This window comes from Felis catus, chromosome F2, assembly GCF_018350175.1.
Source record: "Felis catus isolate Fca126 chromosome F2, F.catus_Fca126_mat1.0, whole genome shotgun sequence".
Classification (NCBI taxonomy): domain Eukaryota; kingdom Metazoa; phylum Chordata; class Mammalia; order Carnivora; family Felidae; genus Felis; species Felis catus.
In genome coordinates, this window is record NC_058385.1 from 43,516,547 (window position 1) to 43,543,179 (window position 26,633).

The following is a 26,633-nucleotide window of genomic DNA, read 5'->3' on the forward strand; positions in this document are numbered from 1 at the left end:
TATTAAACTGAAGTTTTTGTTTTAGATGAATACAGTTGGTCTGCAATTCTTTGACTCCTTCCTAGGACTCTACACACTATATATATATACACACTTAGGTATTTCTCTTGAAACCTGAGAGCCTTGGCCACCTCACCTGTAACCAGCCTTGCTGCACTTTGATACCCTATGACTAGATTCCCACTGTGGAGTTACCTCTGTTCCATTTTAATAAAAAATAAATAAAAACAATATTGGTAAGCGCACAAAGGCATTTTCATATACTATTTATGGGAATATAATTTTACACCAACTATTTGGAAAGCAACTTGGCATTATATATCAAGAGCCTTAAAATTATCCTTTGATTAATTCTATTTCTCATAATCTATCCTCAAACATATTCAAATATCTGAAAAAGCTTTATGTTTGAACCCAGTCATTACAGTGTTGTTTGTATTATTAAACTTAGAAGTAAAGGGAAAGTATATCAACTGAAGAACAGTTAAATCATGCTTTATCCTTCTAATGGAATATTTTTCAGCCAAATATAAATAGAATTATAGGAAGGCTGTGAAATAACAGATAAATTAGTAGTTTGTAATGCAAAATGAAAAATGTATGTGTAATGGATCCTATATGTGTATATGTATATAGATACACCCAGCCACCCACCCACACACACACACATGCATGCACACATGTGTACATATAATGGATCAACTTAGAGATATTTAAAAGCATGTCAAAAAAGAATTGAAGGAAAATACCAAAATGTTAGCAAAGATTATTTATCATTAATAGGGTTATGCCTTCTTTTCCCTGTATTTTCCAAAATTTCCATGATTAACATGATATCTCCTAAGAGAAAAAGAAAATTTATTTTTTGAAAAATGCAATCAAGGGGTGCCTGGGTGGCTAGGTCGGTTAAGCATGCAACTTCGGCTCAGGTCATGATCTCGCAATTCCTGAGTTCGAGCCCCACGTTGGGCTCTGTGGAGCCTGGAGCCTGCTTCAGATTCTGTGTCTCCCTCTCTCTCTCTCTCTCTCTCTCTCTCTCTCTCTGCCTCTCTCTCTCTCCCCTCCTCCCCCCAAAAAAATAAACATTAAAAAAAAGAAAAATACAATCAAAGTAATCTCCTATGAGATTGGGGAAAGGGTCTTCACAAATGTGGCTTGAATGAAAGGTTTATGATTTTTTTTTGTTTAGCAACCGAGTATTTATGATCATTTCATATGGACTGATATAAAATCTGTTTTGAATAGCCAGCAAAGACAACTTCTCCTAAGCTAACACTTAAGTGTGAAGAAGATGGCAAGAAAAGTTTTATCATAGCTTAAATCCTGAACTATGCTTAGGAACTTGTTGATGGGCTTTGACATGTTAACTGCATATAAATGTTACTAATTATAAATGAACATTGTCTCTTCATTGAAGAGGTTATAAGTTTAATAAGTGAAATCTAAATGTGTGAATGTGAGTATACAGAGTTGTGCTTTGTTTTGGGGGGATTTTTGTTTTGTTTTTTGTTGTTGTTCTGGACATTAAATCTCAATTTGTAGTCCTTCTGGGCTCCTCTCCCCACCTCCAGAGGTATATATTCCCCATATGTGCACACATTGCTGCACTGAGCAATGGGGAACTTAAAAATGTTATTGCCTATTTCGTATGCTCCATGAAATGTGCTGACAATAACATCAATCCCAGGTGCCCTCTGCAGTTTAGAATCCAGGATACTTTCCCCAAGAATGTATGGCGAGGGACGCAAAGTCTAAATAAGCCTGGCCATGCCTAACAGAGGGGCCTTGGCAGCTGAGTCAGTCAACTGGTCTGAAATCCTTGTACCTATGGTATTTTGAGAGTTTACTGCAGTTGTCAAAAGAAGGCTCATAGAAGTTCTATAAAAGCGAGGTGGCAGTTTTGGCACCAAGAAGACTTACAATTTGCATAAGGGATAGAAGTGAGATTGAATGGGAGTGAAACCATCTAAGAATTGAGTTGCTTTCTTTGACTCTCTTCCCATGTACTTGTCCTGCTATTCCTTAGATTTGCCCACACCTGACCTGAAAAAGGCATCAGAAGCTTGAATCCAGCAGACACTGTCACAGGGGTCTGTGACTCCAACTACACCTGTTATAGTCAGTAAATAGGATGGCAGAGCATTGCTCTCTGTACAAAGAAGTGCAAGGGAAATAAAACTTACCCAAAGCACATTTGTTGCCTTCTAAATATTTGTCCTATTTGAAAAATTCCAGTTCTGATTTCTTAGTCCAAATTGTCCGTTCAGCCAAATGCAGCTGATTCTTCCTTATGTGAATTGGTTATTACTTTGTTTCTCCCTTTATGAGAACCCCTGGGAGCAAACAAGAAAAAGGAATAAAAGCAAAAATTCTTATTAAAATGTAAATACAGTGGCTGGATCCCTGATGTGTGGTGCCAACAACCCTGCTGGCAGCCCAGGAGGACGCAGGTGCACAGGGGACTGACTTCTCTGGGCACAGAGTGGCAGGACCTGGAAACGGACAGGCTCTGAAGGGAGCCCTTTGTTGCCTGACTTCTGTGACAGGTTGCCTGCTCACTCTCCTGCATGGAACAGTTGAAACTCGTCTTTCAACTAAATAGAGTACATGGGGGCAGGGATTCTTTTTTAGTTTGGCAACCTAAGTATATTAGAAAAAAAAAGCTGCTACAAAATAGCAGGAAAGCATGAAAAATGCTTTATGAAGAAACATGAAAGAAAACCAGTAGAAAGCATATTCAAGCCTCAGTCATTAAATAGCACAGTTCTGCTCTCAATCCTGCCCCCTCCCATCCTCGTCCTCTAAAAGTTTTGCTTGAAGAGTTTTGTTTTGTTTTCTGTCAAACTCCAAACCGATGTCTTTATCAGCTACCTCTGGATTGAGAGGGGCATCTAGGAAGAGAGAAACAACCTTCCATTTCATTTGGAGTTTTACAGATTTCTATGTGCCTTAATTTTTGGCATCCAACTGTTTTAACAGAAGCCATGTGGCGTTTTTCCAGCCAGATCTTTGAGTGCTGGTGTCTTCTCACGATGCCTTTACCGCTGATGAAAACAGGCCCACCCTGCAGAAATGCCACAGGTACTGCCTAGAATAAAATGACACACGCAAATGCCACCGAGAACTTGCTTGCCTCCTGACTCATATTTTATTTTCCATAAAGAGGCTGTTTTCAAAACTGACAGAGCCTGTAGCCTAGTAATGGAAGATAATGATTAGCATAGCAAAATGGGAGTAATCATGGGGCTATTTGACACTGTCCTTAGAAAAATCCTTTACTCACGCAAAAGCCAAAGCAAAGAACTATTTCTAAAATGACAAATGTGTGTAAATTTTCAAAGTGGATTGTGATTTCTTCCTCCCCCCCCAAAAAAAAACACAGGCAGCCAGAACAGAGTTATGCTTTACAGTCTAAGGTGATCTAATTCTTGAAATAAACTTTATTCTGGGCAATGGCATGCATTTTCTAGATGGGAGGGGAAATTGTTATTGCTTATAATAAAGAACAGGCTGTTTTTCTTACTTGGGAACCTCAAGGGGATGAAGCAACAGTTTTAATACTGTAAAGAAGCAGGCTGTGAAACACTGGGATAAGTCCTGTTTATTTAACACTTAATGCCCATGGTCTGTTAGGCGCGAGGAGACTCACGCTGGTGCTGTTATTTAATGCTGGAACAGTAAAATAGTCTGGCTAGGAGTAGATGAGGCAGTTGACTCAAAGTACTCCAGGTTCAAGGCTCAAAAATGAGTTTGCCTTACAGAGGACTTGAACATGTGTATGGCTAATGTGGTTGGATAGTGAACCCTCCTTCCTCTTTAGGTCCTTGGAAAGCCCAAGCCTTGAGGAAATGACCTGACATCTTTGTTTTTAAAAAAAAAAAAAAAAAAAAAAAAAACCTCTTTAATGCCTATTGTCATTTGAAGAATCTGAAGACAAAATTATTTGCTCAGAGCAATTTGATGCTTTATGCTATTGATCCCCTAAGTATACAGAAATAGATTTAAACAACGTGTTGGTGAGTCAAACCAAGGAGAGCCAGGCAACTGGGATCTATAGCCCAGTAGACTCTGTAATAATGTGTAGATTTATGCTTGGACACATTAGGCTGTTTATTCAAATATGCCACAAACTTTGTGGCCAGGGTGAATCCAGTGCTGAGAGAACAGGACCGCATCCACTTTTCAGTTCTGTGACTGGCCGAGAGAGTACTTTTCTTATTAGTGCCTTGTGAGTGGGTATATGATGATATCATCTGTTATCATCTTCAATCCTCAAGTGAGTCAGCCCCGGCCCGCAGGGCTTACCGTGGGGACCCATGTACAGGAGTATAGGCTTAAACTGTGGCATTCAGGATCAAAAGGGTTCAAGTTCTGCTTCTACCATTATTATACACAAGTCGTCCCCCGCCTTGTCTGACATCTTACTTTCCATGGTTTCAGTTACCCACCATCAACCACAGTCCAGAAGCAGAGTATTGTCAGAAGGCTAGTAGTAGCCCAACGCTGCAGTCACAGGGCCTACCTCATTCACCTCACTTCATCTCATCACGTAGGCATCTTGTCATCACACATCATCACAAGAAGGATGAACATAGTACAACGGGATATTTTGAGAGACCACATTCACATAACTTTCGTTACTGTGTATTGCTTTATTTTTCTATTTTACTATTAGTTATTGTTGCTAAATCTCTTACTGCACCTAATTTATGAATTAAACTTTATCATAGGTATGTACATATAGGAAAAAAAACAGTACATATAGGATTCAGTGCTATCTGTGGTTTCAGGCATCCACCAGGGGTCTTGGACCGTATCCCCTGTGGACAAGGGGTGATGACTGTAAGTGACCAGGAGTGAGTTGCTTCACCTCCTTCAGCCTCCGTTTCTAATCTGTTGAAATGGAAAAATAATAATACTGACATCATTGTGTTATGGTGAAAATTTATTGAGAAGAATCAAAGGAACTAATGCATATAATAGGCACTCAATAAAAATGCTAGCTTTCCTTTTACTTAACCTCATTAGCAAACATCTCTATTATGTAGTTAGTGTTCTCCTATCCATGTCAGGATCGGCATGACACCATGGAAGTCTTTCTGGTTTGTATTTCTCTCATGACTGCTTCTTCACATGATGACTTGGTTGGGTCTGAAGTCTGGGCCATGCACTGTCCTTCCCATGTCCCTTGGCCTCGGAGACCATCTGGTCCTATGCACAATGCCTCTTTACCACACAAGGTAGAACCCGCTCAGTCACTGTGCATTGGCGGCCTCTACACGGCCAGTCACTTGGCCCCAGCAGATCAGTCCCTGAGCTCTTGCCCTCCATCTACATGTGCACTGTGCTAGTGTCTAGAAGCCACAGTGCTCCTTCTGGATGCCTCAGAGAGCCAGGCCAGATGGGCACCTTCCTCCTTGGATTTTTGGATTCTGTGTTGGATATGTTCCAGCATTCTTTCTACTTGGTCTCAGATACTCTCCACTTCATCTCCCCCATGCCACCTCTGGTTTTTCCTTATTGTAGAGGGTAGATGCGGGGCCTAAGGAGCAAGTATGGTTTGCTGACCACTTCCCCAACCAAGGGGCTGTTGGCAAGAGGTATAGGAAGAGACAGAGTAAGGTGTCCACATCTTTTCTTGAGTTTGTGTCAGTGCTGTTTATGGTCACCAGTTTCTATTTAAGGAGTTACTTATCTATTGGGGGGAAAATGTTCCTTATTCTGTTTATTCTTTAAACAGAAACAGGTTTCATCACTTACGTCATAGCTATGTCTTCAACGTCCTAGTCATTTTTCTCTCTGGATCTTCTTAATTTTTCATTCATTTTCCTTCCTTCCTTTCTTTCCTTCTTTCATTCATGCCCTGGTCAAGCCAGTGAGAGAGTAAGCCCTGCTAAATTCTCATAGAAGGGGATGACTTTGAGCAGAGTGCTGTGTGGGAGAACGACAATGGCGGTGCCTCAAGGCCAGCAGCTCACAGTGGGATTTGTGTGATTTCTGTGATTTCTACAAGTCACAGGCTAGTGGTAGTTGATTTTCTGTGTCGTGCTTTGTGTCTATCTTCCTTCTGCTTCTTTTCCTTCCCTAACATGGTGTTTATCTCAATCCTTATTTTCCTGGCTAAGATTGCACTAAAAACTTGAGGAGAGGTTAGAAGGTGGGGTCCTGGTGGAAATGAATAGGAAGACTTGAAAACAAGTGCTGTCCTCTGTAGTGACACCTTGAGACTTAACATTGATGATTCAGGACATGGTCAGCGTGGTGAAACGTTCATTAGAAAGCAGCTCAGTTACTTTCACATTGTTATTGAAGTTCAGCCTCTGTGGTAATGTCTTTAGTATTTGCCTTATTTTTGTCTTTTGTATGTCCAAGAATGTTCTCGATGTATAGGGACCTGAATCAGGGTGGTCTCTGATTGAAAAGGCATAGACACTAGGGTAGAAGAAAATCTGGATTCATACTCAGCCTATAGCACCTACTAGCTCTGTGAAGTTGTGCAAATCACTTAACATTCTTTTAGTCTTTGTTTCCTTATCTGTAACTTGGGGATAATACCCCCAGTTATTGTAATACTCCAGGTATTAAAGGATTGTTGTGAAAGTTAAGTGAGATAACGTCTGGAAAGAACTTAGCACAGTGTCTGGCATAGTGGTAAGTACCCAATAAATCCTGCTCCCTTCTCTCCCCAGCCTCACCTCCCCACCAGTTGGCCAGCTGTCTCTAATACAGCATCAGTGGAACTGTAAATACTTTCACTGTTATGTAATTGCTCTCCACCAATCTGTGCTTTGATCACCTTTCTGCCCTCCTCCAGATCTATTCCTAAACTCAATTATGACTGTCCCTCTGGTATAATCTCCCTCTGCAGAGAGCAGTGAAAACCTGATGTTTAAAAAATCATTTTTCCATAGGAGAACTTAAAACCCCTGCTATGTCCTTATGAGTTATGTTTTCCTAATGGATTTATTGTTGACATAAAAATTAATATATTTGCATTTGGAGCTTCTTTTCTACAATAATCTTGACAGTAATATTTTCCTGATTTTTCAGACCTGTGATTTTTTTGTGTAGAAAATGCATTTTGTTGATTTGTCTAAATGGATGCTAGGCTTATAATTTTTTTAGATTCAATTTGATTATTTCTGGAGCTCAGGTTCCCAAAATACCAATGAGTCTTCAGCAACCTATATAGAAAATGTTATTTTCCTTCTCTGTTTCCTACTTATTTCAAGTTAGTGATGATTTTCAGACCCAGCAGTTCAAGACTTTTGTCATTCCTGTTGATAAATATGAAATTCCAGTGTGGTTCAACTTTTGAAGGTCATAGGGTCTGCTTGCTTATCTCCATCTGCCTAGAACATTTCTTTCTTTGCACTGGTCCCAGCTCTCACCCCTACTGACCAGTCTATGGTCTACAGGCTATATTCTTGCCACTTTGTCTCTTTGAAATTGGGCGGTTTTATATGGAATTTGAAGGTGCTAATACAGACCTTTGAGTAATGGGAAGAGAAACAGTAGCTTCGTGAGATTATACTCTCTAATGTGAGAGTTTCACCTAAAAACAGACAGAAGAAGCTAGAGTTTTACCTAAAAAAAAAAAAAAAACAAAAAAAAGACAGAAGAAGGTACAGGACTGGTCAGATCTTCCCATGCAAGTTATTGCTTGGGAAGGCAGAGATCTGATGTAGTTAAAAGCATAGATTGGGCATCTGGCAGTCCCAGTTAGAATCCCAGCTCTGCCATTTATTAGCTGTGTAGTCTTGGCAAGTGACTTAATTTCTATACCTGTCACTTTCATTATTTGTAAAAGGGGAAGGCAGTATTACTTGCTTTGCAGAATTAAATGGGGCAATGTTTCTAAAATTATATGAGATATTATCTGGAAACAGCATAGTGTCTGGGACAGTACTGAGTGCCCAGTAAACCTTGGTCCTGTCTCTCCCAGCTTGCACTGAGTGCTGACCATCTCTAAAATCATATGAGGGATGCTGTAAATGCTGTACCACTATATGGTTGCTCTCATCTAATTCTTCCCTTCATGACCTTTCTGCCCTATGTCCCAGTTCCAATTTGTGAACCCAGTGCAAGTCTCTCTCTCTGGAGTAACCTCATTCTCCATGCAGAGCAATGATAAGTTAATTTTTTAGATGAATTATGCCTACCACAATGATAGTGCCTACAACAATGATAGTGATGGCAGTAGTGATAAGAATAATGTAGGAGTTTCTTACTCTCTTTGTCTTCTAGATTGTAAGTTTAGGTTCCATGACTCCAGAGAGCATGACTGTCCTCTTCAGCCCTAAATCCCTCAGTTCCTGGGCCAGGAATAGTTGTTGAATGAGTGAGTCTGATATTTTGAGTAGCTTTGAGTATACCATTTAAGCTTTTTGATTTCTGCACAGTTAGTCCAAGTATTTATTGATTTGTATGTCCACTTCTCCTGTGACAGAATTTTGGTTTCTTCCTTTATGGACTAGAATTCTTAAATGTATGCTCATGTATCGAAAGATGGACAGCAATGACATGTTTTAACAAGTGTAAAATGTGGAAATGACAGGAAATAATGTTCTTGAAATATTAGTGTCTACACAGTGGGAAAAAAATCTAGTAGTTTGATTTTAAGGTTTGAGGACAGGGGTCCTGGGAAAAGTTCTAAGAATGGCGGCATCGCATTCCTTCCCACACTAAGCACATAACTGCATGGGTTTGGTTTCATTTCAGAAGTGGAGTGTTCACAGACACCAAGCATACCCCTGTAAGCTCAGCCCTAGGAGGACAGCAGATAAACCTGGGGAGTCTTTCTAAGATGGCATTCCCCTGAGAGCTAAAGTAAATTTTTCCAAGCTCCTATAAATACTTTGAACAGACTATATAAAATTTCTTTCTTACCCTAATAGTGGTTATACATAAGATGTGGCACAATGACCTGGAAAAGCAAAAGCTCCATAAGGGTCAGATAGTCTATTTTCTTGGCAGTGTAAGGTTCATAAATTTTGAAGCATTGAAATTTCATGTAAACACCCCTGAGTTTGCTCTGAGGTTTCTTTTATCTGGAGAATACAAATGTGTCTCACGCTTTCCCTAACTGAGGAATGAAAATGTTTGAGATAAACAGCACATCTCTTGGAAGGCCAAGCACTTCTCTTGAGAAAATGCCAGTCCCATGTCCCTGTGGATGGGTTCAGTATCTGCAGAGGCATCAACTGTAATATTCTAGCTCTAACAGAGGTTCAGAGATTCCAGCCTCCTTCCATGTTCCCCGCCTTATTTCCAAGCTTTATTTTCCCTTAGGCAAATGGAACTGATAATTGATTTAATGTTTAAAAATACTCTGTCCAAAAGTTGTTTTTATAGATCTAATCTCTACCCATCTCATTGTAAATTACAACCATTTCTATTAGGTGTGTTAATCCATTCAACATATAGAGCTCTTTGATTTACCAGGAGCTGCATGTGGAAACCCAAAGCAGAAAGTACACTAATTGTGACCACTTGCCAAATGCGTGGAACAGAAAATAACAGTTTTGCAGTTCAGAGGAAGGAGAGAGTGGAGCAGGGGGAATTGGAGCTGGGTCTTACAAGATGTTTGGGACATTGGTTAAGTCAAGAGAAAAAGGAAGGGCAGATGGGGTAGGATAAGGGTTATGAGGAAAAGCACAGAGATGGGAAGAAAATGAAGAGACCAATTTCTCTGGAATTGAGGCTTTGGAAACTAGAGCAGTTGGAGGTAAGTCTAGAGGCAGATTGGAACTAGTCTGTATAAAGCCTCAAATGCCATTCTAATGCCTACGGGCTCTACGTTATAGACCAGTGGTCTCTGAAGCCAGGCACTATGTAGGATCATCATTTGGGTATGGGAAAATATTTATTCCTTATCTAAAAAAAGAAATACTTTCATTAATATATTAAGTGACAATATTGCATATGTGTCATTTACGCATAAACATACGCATGTGTTGATGCGTGCTCAAAATTGCATCGCTGACAGAGATGCAGATTCAAAAAAGTTTGGAGGCAGACTACTGCTGCAGATAGTAAGGACTGATTACAGATTTTCATGCAGCCAGTGACATGTTCAAAGCACCATTTCAAAAAGATGAATCTGGCGGCAGGTTTACAGAGTGGATTGGAGGCAACAGTTTGTGATTGCAGTGATTCAGAGGGCTTAAAGTATGGTATCTGCAGTGGGAATGGAAAGGAGGGGACATTTTGATGATCTTGTGCTTCCAGTGATGAGGTTTGTCCTCAGCAAGAACACTGAGTGATCACTTTGGGAGCCAAGAACGGAGCAGTGCTCGAGAAGGATGGGGGTTTTGTTGTTGCTCAAAACTGATTTCAAACAATGTGTTGACCCTCCCGAATGTGTTCCGGCCTGAAAACCCAAACTTAGATGAAACCAAGAACAAAAAGTGTGGTTAATTATTGGTCACAAACAAATTTGGGCGACCTCATAACTAATTTTATACACAAAGAACTGAAGAGAAAACCCCCTGACCATAACCCTAGAGAGGAGCACTTGCAAGAGTTCCCAGAAGCAGCTTCATGACGGCTCTTGCATATAAACAACTTGCGCTTCGTGTCTGCTGCTTCGTCTTGAAGGGGGAGCCTGGAAATTTCCTCATCTCCGTTGCTTGTTGGAGATGTATTACTTTCTGATAACCCCTGATTCAAGCATAAACAGTTTCGTTCTTCTCACGCAGCGCCATCTTCACAAGAAATAAAATTTAAAGAACTATATTGCTGACTGTGAATTTGTAAGAGAAGTCTCAGTACTTGTACTTGACTTACCATCATTTTTTCAGACATCGTACTTTGTGTTTAACTCTTCCCCATTTGGATGTTTTTGCAAGGTAGAGCTCTTAACAGGAAAGTGATTCAGAGTTCAAATCTATCATTAACCAGGCTTCTCAATTTCTCCTTGCAGATAAGAACACTCTAAATAACGATAGGGAAAAAGAAATAGTATGTTTAAAGATGCCAACTAGATCAGACTTGTGATCCCTACATGATGCTAACATAATCCTGGAAATATACTGATGAAAAAGCCCTACTATCAGGCAATTTAAATAAGAAAAATCAATTCACATATTTTAACTCTAGTCAAGCATCAGAAATAAACTTAACATTTGTCTCGATAAAGTTAAAAAAAAAAACACTACAGTTTCAGTGTGTGTTTGTGTGATTATTAGGGCTGAAAATGAATAGAATGTATCAAAACAAAGGAGATAGGATTAAAAATTCCACACCAAGTAGAAGTGAATATTCCTACACACTGCTGGTGGGAATATAAATTGGTAACATTTCTTTAGGACACTAGTGACATGTCTCAAGCTCCTTAAAAATGTTTATATTATTTAGATTCGGTATTTCTACTTTTAATAACTTGTCCTAAGGATAAATATCTTAAGCATCCAATAATAAGGGAATAGCTAAAACGATTAAGAATCATTTCTTTGATTATTAATTATAGAAGATAAAGGCCATATATGTCATGATTTTGAGTGGAAAAAGTAGTATAAAACTATATCTAAAATATCACTGTTTGCATGTACACATACTTGCATACAAAATTTATAAGGAAATATAGCAATATGCTTAGAGGTTATTTGTTTCCACTTGTTCATTGTTTCTCTTAGTTCAGTTTTTAAAAGGATATATATTGTCTTTATAATCAGAACAAATATCTAGTAAAAAAGAGAACTGTCGGAGTTCAAAATGCAAATACCTATAATTTAATACAGTTAGCTGCTGGAAAGATTTCTGTTGACCATAATACATTGATTTAATGACTTCTTCGACAAAAGCTGTTGTACTAAATTTTGACTAGATCCACCTGTGCTGCAAAAATAAGTAAATGCAATCGCAACTGAGGCTCATGTTGAAGTTGAAGCACATCTGATTTTCTGGACAACTGGGGTGGTTTTACCCGTGTTATTTGGGCTTTGGTTTCACAAAAAGAGCATATCTTACCAACTTTCTGTGAAGCCAGGAGGTACTAATATGCTTTAGATTAAATGAAAAGGCAGTAGCTTTTGTTTATATTTATATAAATGTAAGTAGGCATTCATTCATTCATTCATTCATTCAGTCAGCCAATAAGCATTTATTCAGCACTTGTTAAATCTGGACCAGGATTATGAAAAACAGAAATGTGTCAGTCTCAGAAAATTAATGTCCTTTAAGTGTGGTTGAAAGTGAAAAGAGAGGTACGGATGAAGTTCTAGAGGAACATTGAGAAAGGAGTAGCCAACTTTGCCCTAGAGTTAGGGGAGCTTTCCCAAAGAAAGTAAAATTAGAGATGGGCTTTGTTGAGTGAATAGGAGTTTGCCAGATGGAAAAAGTGCAGTGGCATTCTAGATAGGAAGAAGATATACAAAGAACCAAATATCTGAGCCAGCATGGCATGTTCAGGGACGGATAGGAAATGTGATGTGGCTGGAGCTTAGGAGGAGAGGCAGAAGCAGGAGATGAGGGTGAGAAACTGGGTTAGGGCCAGAAATGGCCTTCACGCACTGGTAGTCACTGTGCTTTTGCTTCAGCAATGATTAATTGTGATTTTCCTGGCTAATAGAATCCTAATCACTATAATGAGGTAGGACTGTTCCTTTTGAATTATGGAAATTATAACTGTTATGACCCGTTCCACAAACACAGGTTATAAATATGATCACATCTCTTTAATCGCCTTTACAGTTAATCATTCAAGCCTCCACAGTCCTTATTAGCAGGAAGTCTATTATCTCCTTTTGAGGTCCCTCCCGCCACCTCCAGATTGCCCGTTAATCCCAGACTTTACTTGGGCCGAATAGGCCAGTCTCCCCTCCAAAACCTGCAGCCGGAGCCACCTGTGACTGCTGTGCGTGGCATTGTTTGTACCCCTGAGTCACAGCGGTGCTCATTTTGGGCAACAAGATTGCAACTCTTTGTTTACATTCTCATCTTCAGCTATTACTCCCTAAACCATAACCTCTGTGCCAGGGTGGCTGGATCTGGAGGATCCGGAGTTGGCCACATGCTAGGCTGGAATCAGCCCTTCCCCTAGAGCCCTGGGTGACTGCGTTGAGTCACCAGCCCAGACTTCTCCCTTCATCAGGGTCACTTCATTTCAGTTGTTTCCAGGACTTTCTGTGTCCCAGGACCTTAGTCATTGTCACCCTGACCCAACAGGTCTCTCGTCCCCAGCCCCCAATCCAAGGAGGTGGGTGAGGACACTGGGGCTTTCCTCCCAGAAGGCCCTAGGCTCCTTTTACACACTGATTTGCCTCCTGCCCAGTGCCCATTTCCTCTAGATGACTCAGAGGTAGATGGAATATACAAGATGGAATACAAAAATCAGGTTAGGGGGTGCCTGAGTGGCTTAGTTGGTTAAGCCTCTGACTTTAGCTCAGGTCATGATCTCACGGTTTGTGGGTTCCAGCCCCACACTGGGCTCTGTGCTGACAGCTTGGAGCCTGGGCTCTGCTTCAGCCTACTAGCGCTCTCTCTCTCTCAAAAATAAATAAGCATTAAAACAAAAAAAAACTTAAAAAAAAAAACAGGTTATTGCCCTGCCCCAAGACCCCCCAAAAGTGCCTAATTGCTTCATATTTACATAACTAAGACACCAAATGATTTGTCCAAGAACAAAAGATCTTCAAAGTGATTTTCTGTTCCTGCCTATAAAGAGAAGTAGTTATAGTTTATTTCACTAAAATAATCAGTGTTCAACAATGATCCTATTAAAAAACAAAACAATGATAATGTGCTTATATACCATATGACAAATTATGTAACTTGCATAAGGTGGAAATACGTCTTGACCACCAAATCCATCTGTTTAACCACTATGCTTACAGCCTCTTCTCATTCAATTTAGATGCTAATGTGTCATTTATCTTATAACTCAGATATTATGTTAATTAAGTTTATTGCAGGGGTAGAAATCTCTAAATGTAAGCACTCTCCTGAACTATTGATAAAAGAGAGCTGGTCAACAAGTCTATTTATGAACTAGTGCATTTATATGGAAGATAGGTATACAGCATTTACTCTAAGAGAAAGTTGTGTTTTCTCTGCAAAGTTAGGTCAAAGAAGGGAGAACACTACTCACCCATAGTTTCAGAGGGATTGAAACTGAGCAGTAAGTGAACATTTGAGTTGACACATATTGTTAACAAGTAGCATTCTTTAGAACTCCTGATATGGGAAAGCTATCTACAAGGTTGGATTAATGTGAGTTGATTTTGCTTTGCCCCACTTGGTGCAAGTGTAGGACAGTCAACTGACTTTTCAACTGATCAGTTTAATGAAAGTCACCTCTCAGCCTTCTCATCTTCAGGTTTGATAAGAATGAAAAACAAAGTCCACCAGATGGTTTTTACCTTTTCTCCTAGGTACTATTTTCCCATTTGCATTATTATTTTCCTCAGTAAAAATGAAAGTGAAAATGCATGTATATCATATTTCATAAACAAGACAACATTCTGACACAATATCAGCACTTTATGTTTTTTTAAGAGGGAAACGATATGCTGTAAAATGTGTGCTATGCTATCTGGAGTTCTTAACAGAAATTCCAGGAGGGTGAGAAATCTCTGAGAAGTTTCTGTACATCCAAAGGGGAATGAGTTGCCTGTCTTCTGACAAAAGCTCAATGACACCTGACTCCTAGACCACTGAGACCAGAGTCCTACCACACACCTCCATTTGTAAGACTTTCTTTCCCGTGCTTGCCTGGGGCCAGTGCTGTGCCAGGGCCAGGGTTGTGAGTCAGGATGATATTGAGCTATTTGTTTACCCCATTTCTGCAAAATCATACCCCTACATACCAGTTCATATCACTATGTTGTCTTGCTATCGGTGATCTTGCTTTATTATTGTTGTTGTGGTTATTTTATATACTTAGAATTCTTTCTTAGCTTTTAAATCTAGTTTGGATTTGAGATGCACAAGGAAGGAAAAGTAAGATAAAAAACAGAGAGGGAGGCAAACCATAAGAGACTCTTAAATTCAGAGAACAAACTGAGGGCTGCTGGAAGGGATGTGGGTGAGGGGGATGGGTTAAATGGGTGACGGGCATTAAGGAGGGCACTTGTTGGATGAGCACTGAGTGTCTTATGTAAGAGATGAAACACTGGGTTCTACTCCTGAAGCCAAGACTACACTGTATGTTAATTAACTTAAATTTAAATTTAAAAAAATAAAAATTAATTTAAAAAAAAGAAAAATGATAAACAGATATTCTTATATCAGCTTTATTCAGTTTTAATATTTTTCCGGTCCTTCGACTTTATTCAGAAACTAACAATTCCGGTTGACCCTTACTTCTAAGAAGTGAGGAACCCATTCCTGTCTTTACTTAGATTTGGATATGCTCTATGTTGTGTTGAGGAAGCATTCCACACTGAAAGAGGGTATGCATTTTTCTACAAGTTAGATGAGGTTTTTCCACTGGCTGAGTACACACTCTGAATAAACAGAGATATTCTCCGGTTCCTAAGGGTGAGGAATGAGGACTGTGCCTCTTTCCTGGCTTTCCCACAAGATCTCCCTGGTGATTACTGGCCCAGACTAAGAAGTTGTGGGCAATCATATAGAAAGAAGCTAACAATTCTTGAAAACCTACTATGTGCCAGGGACCATGCTTAATACATATTTTCCTCGTCTCATTTAATTTTCTTAACAATCCTATGAGGCAATGACCATTTTCCTTACTGTACAGATGAAGAAACTGAGGCCCAGAGAGATCAGGTAACTAGTCTGAAGTCACAGAGACGGAAGTAGCAGGGCAGGGACTCAAACAATACTTACTCAGATTCATGGCCAGCCTCTTTCCAGACCCCGCATTCTCCGTCTGCAGACTCGGGTGGCTTGGGGGTCCAAACCCCACACTAGGAGCAGAGTCCAGTCATTGAATGAAGTCACGCATTTGTCTTAGGTTTAGAGACAGCCAGAATATCAGAGTAGAGACTTTGGAGCTCAGTCAGGCCATGTGCTTACCACTGCTTTCCTAACCTCTTCTGTCTGGCCCTTCACTTTGAACGTGGGGCAGGCCCTGGTGTTCCGTGCTGACGGGAACTGAGCTGCTTTCTCAGGGGCTTGAATGAGGCTCCGAGTGTCTTTTTAGAGCCAGCTTTACATCAACAGCTATGCTCCTGTTGTTTGGAGGCCCTAGCATTCCTCATTTCAACTGATTACTTCTTTATTATCTTAATATAATATCATTGGCCATCTGGCCGATTTGAAATGGGAAGGAGACTAATACTGTACAATAATGATTTTCAGGTGGAACACCAAATCTATAGGGATATTCAAGGCATTTGCTTTTAAAAAAATGATTTTTTCTAACCTGTGCTAACTGTCCTTTTATCCTTATTTAGAGATTTCCATCATTTTAGTAATTTGGTACTGTTTTGCTGGTAGGTGCAGAGATAATGTGAAAAGAAAATATTTTTTTTTCCTTTTTATGGATTAACAAATGTTCAGAATTTTTACTTGTAGTACTTTATCCTTTCCTATTTTTTCTATGTTGCAAGCAAAGTGTCATTTGATTTAAAGTGACATCAAGCACATTTCTTTTAGCAAAACCAAAGGTGGTGATCTTTAGATATACCAGTTAGACTTCTTCCCGCAATGGTTGACATTTGTGCTTTGAATGTGAGAGGCTAATTTAACTCTGGAACAGGCAGTGGGCACTTCAGGATTCCTTGTCAGCAGGCACCTGAATGCCTTTGAAAGAACTTGCTGTCTGAGTATTTAGATGCCCCTTCTCTCTAAGGGTACAAGTGTGCATTCTGTGCCTAGATACCCATTATGAAGTTTCATAGTTCATTTATTAAATGTCTGCCACATGCCAAGCACAGAATTGTCTTCCATACATTATCACATTTCATTTCATCCTCACAACCATCCCATGAAAGAGTTATGGGATAGGCATATAGTATTCTCTCCACTTTTCAGATAAGGTGGCTGAAGTTCAGGTAGATCAATTTCCCAGGGGTTGCACACAGCTAGTGCCTAATGATAGCAGGGTTCACCAGCTCTGCCTGCCGTTTTCAACTGTAACAGCTTGCCCGAGAGTGAGCTAGCTGGAGAGTTTTAGGAGATGAGGCTGAGAAAGTGGTGGAAGGCTTTGAATTTTATTCTAAGTGACACCCCCAAGGTTTGGATTCATTTATCCGTTCCTTACCGATTTATTGGGTACCCAAGGTGTGCCGAGCAGGTTGGGCACGGAGGGCATCACAGTGAATCAACAAGCTTAACCTTGTCTTCCAGAAGCTTACATTCTGGCTGTTGGAGGTTTTGAGCAGAGAAATGACATGACCCAGTTTCAGTTTTACAGGGGCCGTCTGGCTGCAGGAGGAGTAGCTTGGGCAGAAGAGGGCGGGGCTCTGACCGCCATGCTAGCAGAGGTGAGAAGCTGGGCTCTCGATGGGCTTAGAAGAACTCAGCAGTGGCATTTGCTGAGCAATTGAATATAGACACTGCTCGCCCAGGCTTTAATGGGAACTCAGGTCAGCCTACATGCTAAACCTGTATTCTTTTAATTATGTTAAAATGCTCGAGTGTAAAGTGGCTTCACAACAATATTCAATTTAGTGGAAAATGTAGCGCCCATTCACTCCTTAGCACTAGGCTTATGAAAGGAGAATATTTGCTGGGGCCAGGAGGAGGCAGGTCCCGGCTCCCTTCCCCAGGAGCATTTATCATCCTGGCTGCAGCTGGCCAGGCTGTTCCCTCGCAGGCCGCAGGCCTGGGTGGCAGCACTTGTGTGGTTACACTGGAGATTTGTAGCGTGCCCGGCTCCTTGCCCCTCCAAGTCCTTCCCTGTGGCTCCCCTGTGGTGAGGCAGGCGCACAGATCCTCTTAATAAGAGTCAAGCCCAGCTTCTTGTTGTTCTGTCACGGTTATTTCTCTCAAATGATATTAGAAGGTCCAAATCGGAACAGGTTTTAATTCTTGGTCACAAAATGAGACTTTTAGCATATTGCGTTCCCATTTTTTTAAGTTTGGAAAACAGATATCCTTGCAGTTAACTTTTACTGAGCAGACACTGTCACTGAAAAATGGTCCTAGATGTGCCAGATCTTTAATAACTCCAAGACAGAAATTTGTATTTCCCAAGTCGATGAAATTGTCACCGGGCTGTTTGTGAAGCAATAAGGTAAATAAAATGTCATCTGCATGCAATTCATTTTCATTGACCTGAAGCGAATGACCTTGTATTTCCAAATAGTAAAGGAAAATGACCGTGGGTAACCATTAACACGGTATCTGCTCTGCAGCCATCATGTCACTGAGAATAGCACGGACAGCTTGTGGATTTAGACTAAGGAGCAACCCCCTTCACACCTGATCTTGAAGCAGAGCCAAATGATTGGGTTTCAGTTAGTCATTGGAAGACTCCCTGATCTGCCTAGAGTCCTGCTGACTGCATCTTCTCTATGCAATCTAACATTCCACCGACCTTGGCCTTCCACTGGGTCCTGCTGGGCAGGTTGTCCATTCAGGATATGATTAGAGGCTCTCACTTCTGGCCTGCAGGCAGCACTTGTACAACCCCTTTCTCCATTAGCCTGCCCTGGAGATCAGCCCTGAGGGCGCTTCTTTGCTGTGTCAGCCACACTCTGAATCAGGCAGCCACATCAGCAAGAGATGAATATGCGTGCCTCTGAGTTCCTCCTGTCTCCAGAATGCAGATGAGGGGCCTTGCCATTTTGAAAAAATTTTAAATCACCTGAAGGATCACTTGTTTTATTTTATTATTTTTCCCAGGGTTGCGACCAAAGAGGACTCTGCGTTTGGTGCTCTGGACTGCAGAGGAACAAGGTGGAATCGGTGCCTTCCAGTATTATCAGTTACACAAGGTAAGGAAGTAGCCACGGGTTGCTGGGCATTTGCGTGTTTAACATTAGTGTAAATAAACCAGAAGCATCCGCGCTTTGGGTTGAAAAATTCCCTCTATTGTCCGGAAGACTCTCAACAATTCTTTGTGGTAGGCTGACCCCAGCAAACACCCCTTGCAAAAGCCTTCATCCAGTCCTACGGCAGAGAATGCACTGGTGAACCGAGGGTGCTATGTTGTAGACCTGAGGGCTTCTCTGTTTCTACATCAGTCTGTGACTGTAGAGGAATCCCACCTGCCACGCTGCCATTTTCTTAAAGCCTCTCTGGTTCAGCTATTTCTTGTGTGCCAGAGAAACAGTAATAGGTAAGCATTTCCTCTCACCACTGAGCCCTCTCCCATACTTGTATGCCCTAAATCCTCCTGGATTTAGAACCAAACGCGGGGGCCTAAAGCCAGCCAGGAGCATCGATAATGGCAGTGGGACTGGCAGCACCTCGGACCAGGCTATGTGGAAGACAGCTTGGTTTGACCCTGACTTTAATAAGGCAAAAGTGAAGCTTGAGGCAAGAAGGTGATAGTGGAAGATGATGATTAGAAATACAAGACCGCGGTGAAGATGGGGGACAGGGAGATTAATGTCAAGAACAACCGTTGAGAGAGGGCAAAGTGTACGAGCTCAGAGATACTCTGGAGCAAATCAAATGTTAGTTCAAAGAGGAATTTCCAAATCAGTGGGTGAGCTGCTGAACAGTGATGGGCAGAGGAGCAGGGTCTGGTCTGCTGCTGCTGGGTTGTTTTTCCTGCATTTCCAGATTACGAGGAACAGATTTGCAAGCTTAAATGATCAAAATCAGAGAAAGGTTTGTTTTTTGAGTTTTGTTTATACCCTTTGGGATCATTTACAGAGTCAGTCTCTATAACCCTACTTCAGTTAGAGCTTAAGAATAATGAGCTAAGGGGCATGAATTTGGCCACTGAAGATAGTTATTTACTGTACAAAGGAAAACCATGCTTTATGCTTAATGCTTTTACCACTTCAGTTCTTTTGGCCTCGAGTGATCCTGGAGAATCAGATTATTCCAGATAAGTGTCCTTTGGTTGGTGGGTCAGTAGCATCATCTTCTATGTGTTGTGGTTGACTACAACTCCAGATGAGAGCTATTCTAGATTCAGCAACATTCATTTAATACAGCGTCCTGCCTACTATGCTTCATGCATTAGATTAGGCGCTAGGTTTCATGTCATTAAACAAGCCACCCGAAACTTACCGAGACTGCAGTATAAAGGACACCAACCACTGAACTTCAGTCATACAATCATGAGTGGAGTGTTCTGATAAAGTACTGATGGCAGAGACAGGAAGCTCACCTAACCTGCCCACGGAGAGCATTCAGGATAGGCTACAGGGCAGAAATGACATCTAACCAGAGACTTCAGGACTGAATAGAAGTAAGCTAAGGAAAAGGAGTTGGTAGGGGGGAGGTGGGTACTTGGCAGTGGGAGCCGTATGTGCGAAGGCTGGAGGTAAAGACAGCACCACACGCACACTGAGGAAGGGGAAGGGACTCAGAGTGGCCAGTGCACGGAATAGAAGCTGCAGTGGTCAGAGCACACAGTAGAAAGGTAAACAGGGGCCTGAACAAGAAGGACGTATACATCATGTTTACAAGTTCGCACTTTATCTTTGTTTTTCAATTTCATTTTTTTAATTTACATCCAAATTAGTTAGCATACAGTGCAACAATGATTACCTTGAGGCGACAAGAGTAACTGAATTATTTTTAAGGAGGAGCTTTTAGCTTCTATACACCTTCTATACACCTTGGACTCTATAAGCAACATAATACCTAAGAACTGGTTTGAAGCACATTTATTCTCGATAATATATTCTACTCAAAGAAAAAAAAATTGGATTTAAACTGCAGTGGATCTGGCTTGAACTTTCCTCAACCGCTGAAATTCCTTCAATCTGAAATAAGGTTTATTTCTCTGTAAGGTTTTGAGTTTCACTGTAGCCTACTAAAATACATGGATAAAATCAGAAATGACTTGATTCTAAGCTTTTAGGAGGTTGGCAATAAAATATATATATATACACACACACACACATTTTTTTCCAGAGGACATGAAATCACATTAACAGAACTGGTTTATCTTGACAGTATCCATGTTGCCTCTCTACAAAAGTCTATATATTGGTGGCTGGTCTGCTTTGCATTTTCAGGGATGAAAAGAAATTCTAGAAAGGGAGACATAGGTGTTTTATTTATAGATATCTCTTTATCTCACCTTTAAAAAACATTCTGCATGTTTATATGATACAGCCAATTTCAAAGGACTTATTCTGTATTCTCATGATTAACATATTGAATGAGGCATTGCCAACAGCATTATCATTTCTGGAGTGGCTGAGTTTAACTTTAAATAAATGTAATAAGGAAGTCACAAACCAGAGAGGACAAATGATATTGTCTTTAAACTTTTCTATGGCATTTTTTAATACCAGAAAATAGTCAAACAATGTCCGATTCACTCCAGCTGTAACAGAGAGATCCTCTGTTCTAACTAAGGTTATGATAGCTGCTGAAATAAATAAGCCCTATAATTTCAGGGCCTTAACATAATGAAGATTTATTTCTTGCTCATTTAACATCCAATCTACGGGAGGGTTCCTCTCCACATAGTCATTCAAGGATCCAGGCTCAGAGACTCTTCAGCAACATGGCTCTCAATATTGCCTTGAGCATCAATATATATCCAGCTGGCAGTCAGACGGAGAGTGGAGAGGTTTTATAGGACAGTTCTGGAAATGGATGTGGAAAAGCAGAGAGTTTATGTTTGCTTAACTGAAGTCTGAAAAGATCTTTATCCTCCACTTAACATGGTTCTGTCTAAGAGAAAGCTAGGACTAGGTGGATATAGTAAGTTACATAACTGTGTTGTTTTAATTCTTGTGAAGTAGAAATAATGAAAGAAAACAAGTAAAAGAACAGGGATATCAGTAAACAATTACTTGACAAAAGTTTCTGTTTTATATTAAAGAGAATGCTATATCCTATAAACCACAACTGGCAGACAAGGGAACATGGCCTTCTCCCTCCCACATTAAACCCACCAAAACACTGGAAGTATGAGCATAGAATGGTCACCACAGCTCAACTTTCCAAGGCCTTGTTCTTGCCTTCTCCCCTCCAATAAGAAACTCAATCCACTACTGGCCTTCAGGAGAACTGCTTCTAGTCTTTGTTCTGCCACTAACTGAACGTGAGACCTGAATAATGAGTCCTTTAGCCTCTCGGAGACTCAGTTTCCTCAACTCAACTTATTGAAGTTTATCTTCCCTTCTCAGCCCTCACAATGTAGAGAGACTCTCGTATCATAATTATGCTTTGCTCTATTGAGAACAAAGTATTATTTACAATTAAAATGTACAATTAGTCATGCCCTTCTAAGATCTAGTGTTATTGTCTGTGAGAGAACAAAGGCAGTGTTACCTTCAGCAGCACAGTTGGGAGATCAGTAAACTTCTATTGTTGAAAATTTACCCTACAACAGACACTCTAGCCTGAAGGAAGTTTAACCATCATCCCTGTCACACTTGTTCCTCCTTCATTATTGTTTCTATTAATGGCAGTGTCATCCTCCCCACTGCCAAGTATCAAAATGTCACTGACACCTTTCCTTCCTTCCTCTTCCTTGTGGTCCATATCTAATAAACAGTAAAGCCCCATTCATCCTACATTTTGTCACTTTTGATGAATCCCTCATTTCTATGCCCCCTGCCTTTTCTCTAGTTCAGGCTTTCCATGATACCCACCAAACCAAGATAATCTTCCAGAAGCCCGGCTCGATTCAGACAAACCCTCTGTCTCCAAACCTTCAGTTGTTCCCCAGCACTAATAGAATCTAGCCCAAATTGGGGCTCTTGAGTCTTAGTTGGTTAAGCCTCGACTTCAGCTCAGGTCATGATCTCACAGTTCGTGCATTTGAGCCCCGCATTGGGCTCTGTGCTGACAGTTCACAGCCTGGAGCCTGCTTCAGATTCTGTGTCTCCCTCTCTCTGCTCCTCCCCTGGCCGAGTCTGTCTATTTCTCTCTCAAAAATAAATAAACATTAAAAAAAAAAAAAAGAATCTAGCCTAAATTGTTTAGCTTTTTGGTCTTTGTGGTTCTCCATGCCATGGTTTCCCACCAGTCTTCTCCAGTGTCCTCTAGTCTGACAAGAAGGAGTGGTTCCTTACACATCCCACACTGGCCTTTCTTCATATCAGTAATCACACAGTTTTTCTGCCTTGAATTCTCTTCTTTCCATCTCTTACGTGTTTTACAAGGATGAACTCAAAGGCCCTCTTTCCCACAGCACATTCTCTGACTAGGGGCTCCTGGGTGGCTCAGTCAGTTAAGCTTTGACTCTTGATTTTGCTCAGGGCATGATCTCATGACCCTGAGATTGAGCCCTGCCCCACATGGAGCCTGCTTGGCATTCTCTCCCTCCCTCTCTCTCTGCCCCTCCCCCATTTGTGCTCACACATGTGTGCACGCTCTCTCGCTCTCAAAAAATAAAAATAAATTTAAAAAATTAAATGAAGCGCCTGCGTGGCTCAGTCAGTTGAGTGTCCAACTTCATCTCGGGTCATGATCTCACAGTTTATGGGTTCTAGCCCTGCACTGGGCTCCGTGCTGACAGCTGAGAGCCTAAGCCAACTTCAGATTCTGTGTCTCCCTCTGTCTCTGCCTCTACCCCACTTGCACTCTGTCTCTCTCTCTCTTTCAAAAATAAACAAATGGTAAAAAAAAAAAATTAATTAAAAAAAGAGCATTTTCTGACTAACTCTTCAGCCCCTGATTGAACATAATCTTTCTATCCTTGAAGTAAATATAACACCTGACCTAGACATTTCTAAGAATGTGGAATAATTTCTAATCTACAGGAAAGAAGGAAGGAAGGAAGGAAGGAAGGAAGGAAGGAAGGAAGGAAGGAAGGAAGGAGGGAGAGAAAAATGCAAGAAAGGGAGGTAAAAAACAAAAGAAGTCAGAGTCTTCGGCCATAAGGACCTTGCATTCTACTTAAATATTAATTTTAAACTCACACATAAAAAATTTAGTATAACAAACAATATATAATAAGGTTCTAATTTATGTACTAAAAGTATCTTGCTTTTACAAAGAATTCTATCCCTGACAGGGTGCCGAGTGCTATAAAGGCTTAGCACTTGGATGGATGGAAAGGAATTAAGAAAAGGGAGAAATGGCTATGACTTGTTGGTCATGAGGAAGGCTCCTTGAGGAATATGTGGGTTTGAGTGAGTAATCAGGAAGAGGAAAATTAGAACCTTACTCTCCTTTATATTGGTGATGACTAAGACCCAAGGTATGTCTTTGGCTCCAGTGTAGGTGATATCAAAGAGGAACGGAACGTTTATTTGGGGAGGACCTATTTTGGTAATTGCAAAATAAAAGATTTGAACTTTTAAAATAATTTTCCTTTTATGGTGTAGTTATGCTTATTAGTGATCATTATCAGTAAGGGACCAAAAATCTGTGGCTGCAGGCCAAATCCAGCCTGCCACCTGTTTATGTACAGACCTCAGGCTAAGACTGTTTTTTACCCCATTAGCCGACTACGTGACAGAGACTATACATGGCCTGTAAAACCTAAAATATTAAATTTCTAACCCTTTACAGAAAAAGTTTGCTGACCCTTAATCTATATGATAAAAAATATAAAAGATTTTATATTAGTATTTCCATACAACAATTTATGTATGGCTTTTTATGACCTAAAAGATAATTTTATTAATTTTGCTTGGAACCAATTAAGTATTCTTCAAGAAGACATTATTATAATACTATAAATTTACAGGTTCTGTCCTTTGTTCTATGCACTCTTTTTAGGTATTTATTTGATAGTAAAGTTGGCTATGTAGTATCACTTATGGATAAAAATAGAATGCAGAAAATTATTTTTCCTTCTTTTTGTTACTCAGAAGAATTCCTTCTTCCTCTTCATATAATCTTTTTAGCAGTGAAAGTTCTATAAAGGCTATGTTTTTAAATGTTTATTTATTTTTGAGAGAGAGAGAGAGAGAGACAGCACAAGCAGGGGAGGGGAAGAGAGAGAGAAAGGGAGACAGAATCCAAGGCAGGCTCCAGGCTCTGAGCTGTCAGCACTGAGCCCTACATGGGGCTCAAACCCATGAACCATGAAATCATGACCTAAGACAAAGTCAGACACTTAACTGGCTGAGCCACCCAGGCGCCCCTATAAAAGCTATTTTAATGGACACATGTAGCTAAACTTTTGTACAATGAAAGTAAAATTAATATTAACTATCCTTTTTTTAGGAAATACATCTTGGTTTACAATGTACTTTTATCATATACTCATAGAAAATATAAAATTAAAGTGATTTAAAAATATATGGTGAAACTTATTGCCAAACTAATTTTCAAAATTTTAATCAGATTAATAGTTACCTTTACTTCATAGTTTACTTTCTTATGAAATATTAGCTAAATTGCAATAATTGCTAACCTTACTAAATTGTTGTGAAATATGTGAGGCTATTTGTGGTTCGTGTATAGATTTTGAAATTCATGTGCAACTCTATTACAATGTCTAAAACACTCTTTTCAAGAAAAACTTTGGCTCAAAAAGGTCTATAAGCATTTTGGAGGAGGTAACTAAATAAAGTACTTCAACCAGGAAATGAATTTTTTACTATATTTTGGAGTCATCTAGAATAGAAATAATCCTGAGGGTTCATCCAGCATGCCCATAACAATTCATAGCAGAAAGTCCTATAAAGGACATCTACATATTTTTCTCTTATTAAAAAAATGCTACTTCACATATTTTGATAAGTTGTAAAATGTTCTCTTCCAGATCTAAAGTTTCTTCCACTTTCTTTCTTCACATTAGTAAAGGAACATGAGAATTATTTATATGCATATTGCTTGTGCTTTATGTAATTGATTTTTGAAACTAACATGTTTTTCATGCTAACAGTGTTTTACTGAGGTAAAATTAGCATTCAGTAATAAAATGCACAGATCTTAAGTACATAACACAGTATATTTAGCAAATGTATACCCCTGTGTAACCATCACCCAGATGGATATAGAGCATTCCCATTACCTTAGGAAGCTTCCCTTTCCGATCAACTTTGGAATTAGAAAATATTATAGATGATTTTATTTAACCTTGAAATCAGTGAATAAAACGAGTGTTGTCCCGATGCCATTTGCCTAATCTGCTTTTCATGGGAACCATGTTACTTTCTTCTCTACTCTTGGAAGGAGAGCATAATGTCATTTCTCATGTCCTGAAATGTACAAAAGAGAAAAAAAAAATCCTAGAATAGATTCAACTAGATTTCTGGCATTTTTTAATCTTTTCCATTTTAAGCAAAAATATCTGTCATAATTATAATGAGTAAGGTAATCTAGCCTTGAAAAAGCCTCATTACACAAGGTAATCAAATAAAATAGATTGATATGTTCTATTCTGGCATAAAAAATATTTTAACCTTTTCCTGATTTATTGCACAAACTACTGGCAATTGAATTATAGGGATTATGAACACCGCTGTGTTCTGGTAGTCATTAATTAGGGCTATATTTTAAGTAGGCTTTATTAAGTGAGGGAGGGGATGTATGATCATTCTAAATACAGCATTTTACCCTGACTCTCGCCAACTCTAAAGCAGAAAAATTTGGAATGAATGTGTATGGTATTTTGTCAGAATTTCTTGTGTTGCCGATGCCAAGGAACAAAATTTCCTCCTATGTAAAAATACAAAAATCCT

The 26,633-nt window shown here is 39.9% G+C and overlaps 1 protein-coding gene across 8 annotated transcripts in view; it reads left to right on the plus strand.

The window, feature by feature from the left end:
- Positions 1-26,633, plus strand: part of CPQ (carboxypeptidase Q) — a 429,842-nt gene that overhangs the window by 240,453 nt on the left and 162,756 nt on the right. For all 8 annotated transcript variants that reach the window (XM_045050098.1, XM_019822921.3, XM_019822922.3 and 5 more), the window contains exon 6: positions 18,754-18,845. In XM_045050098.1, coding sequence (XP_044906033.1) covers positions 18,754-18,845 — 92 coding nt within the window. The remainder of the gene's footprint in view (positions 1-18,753; positions 18,846-26,633) is intronic.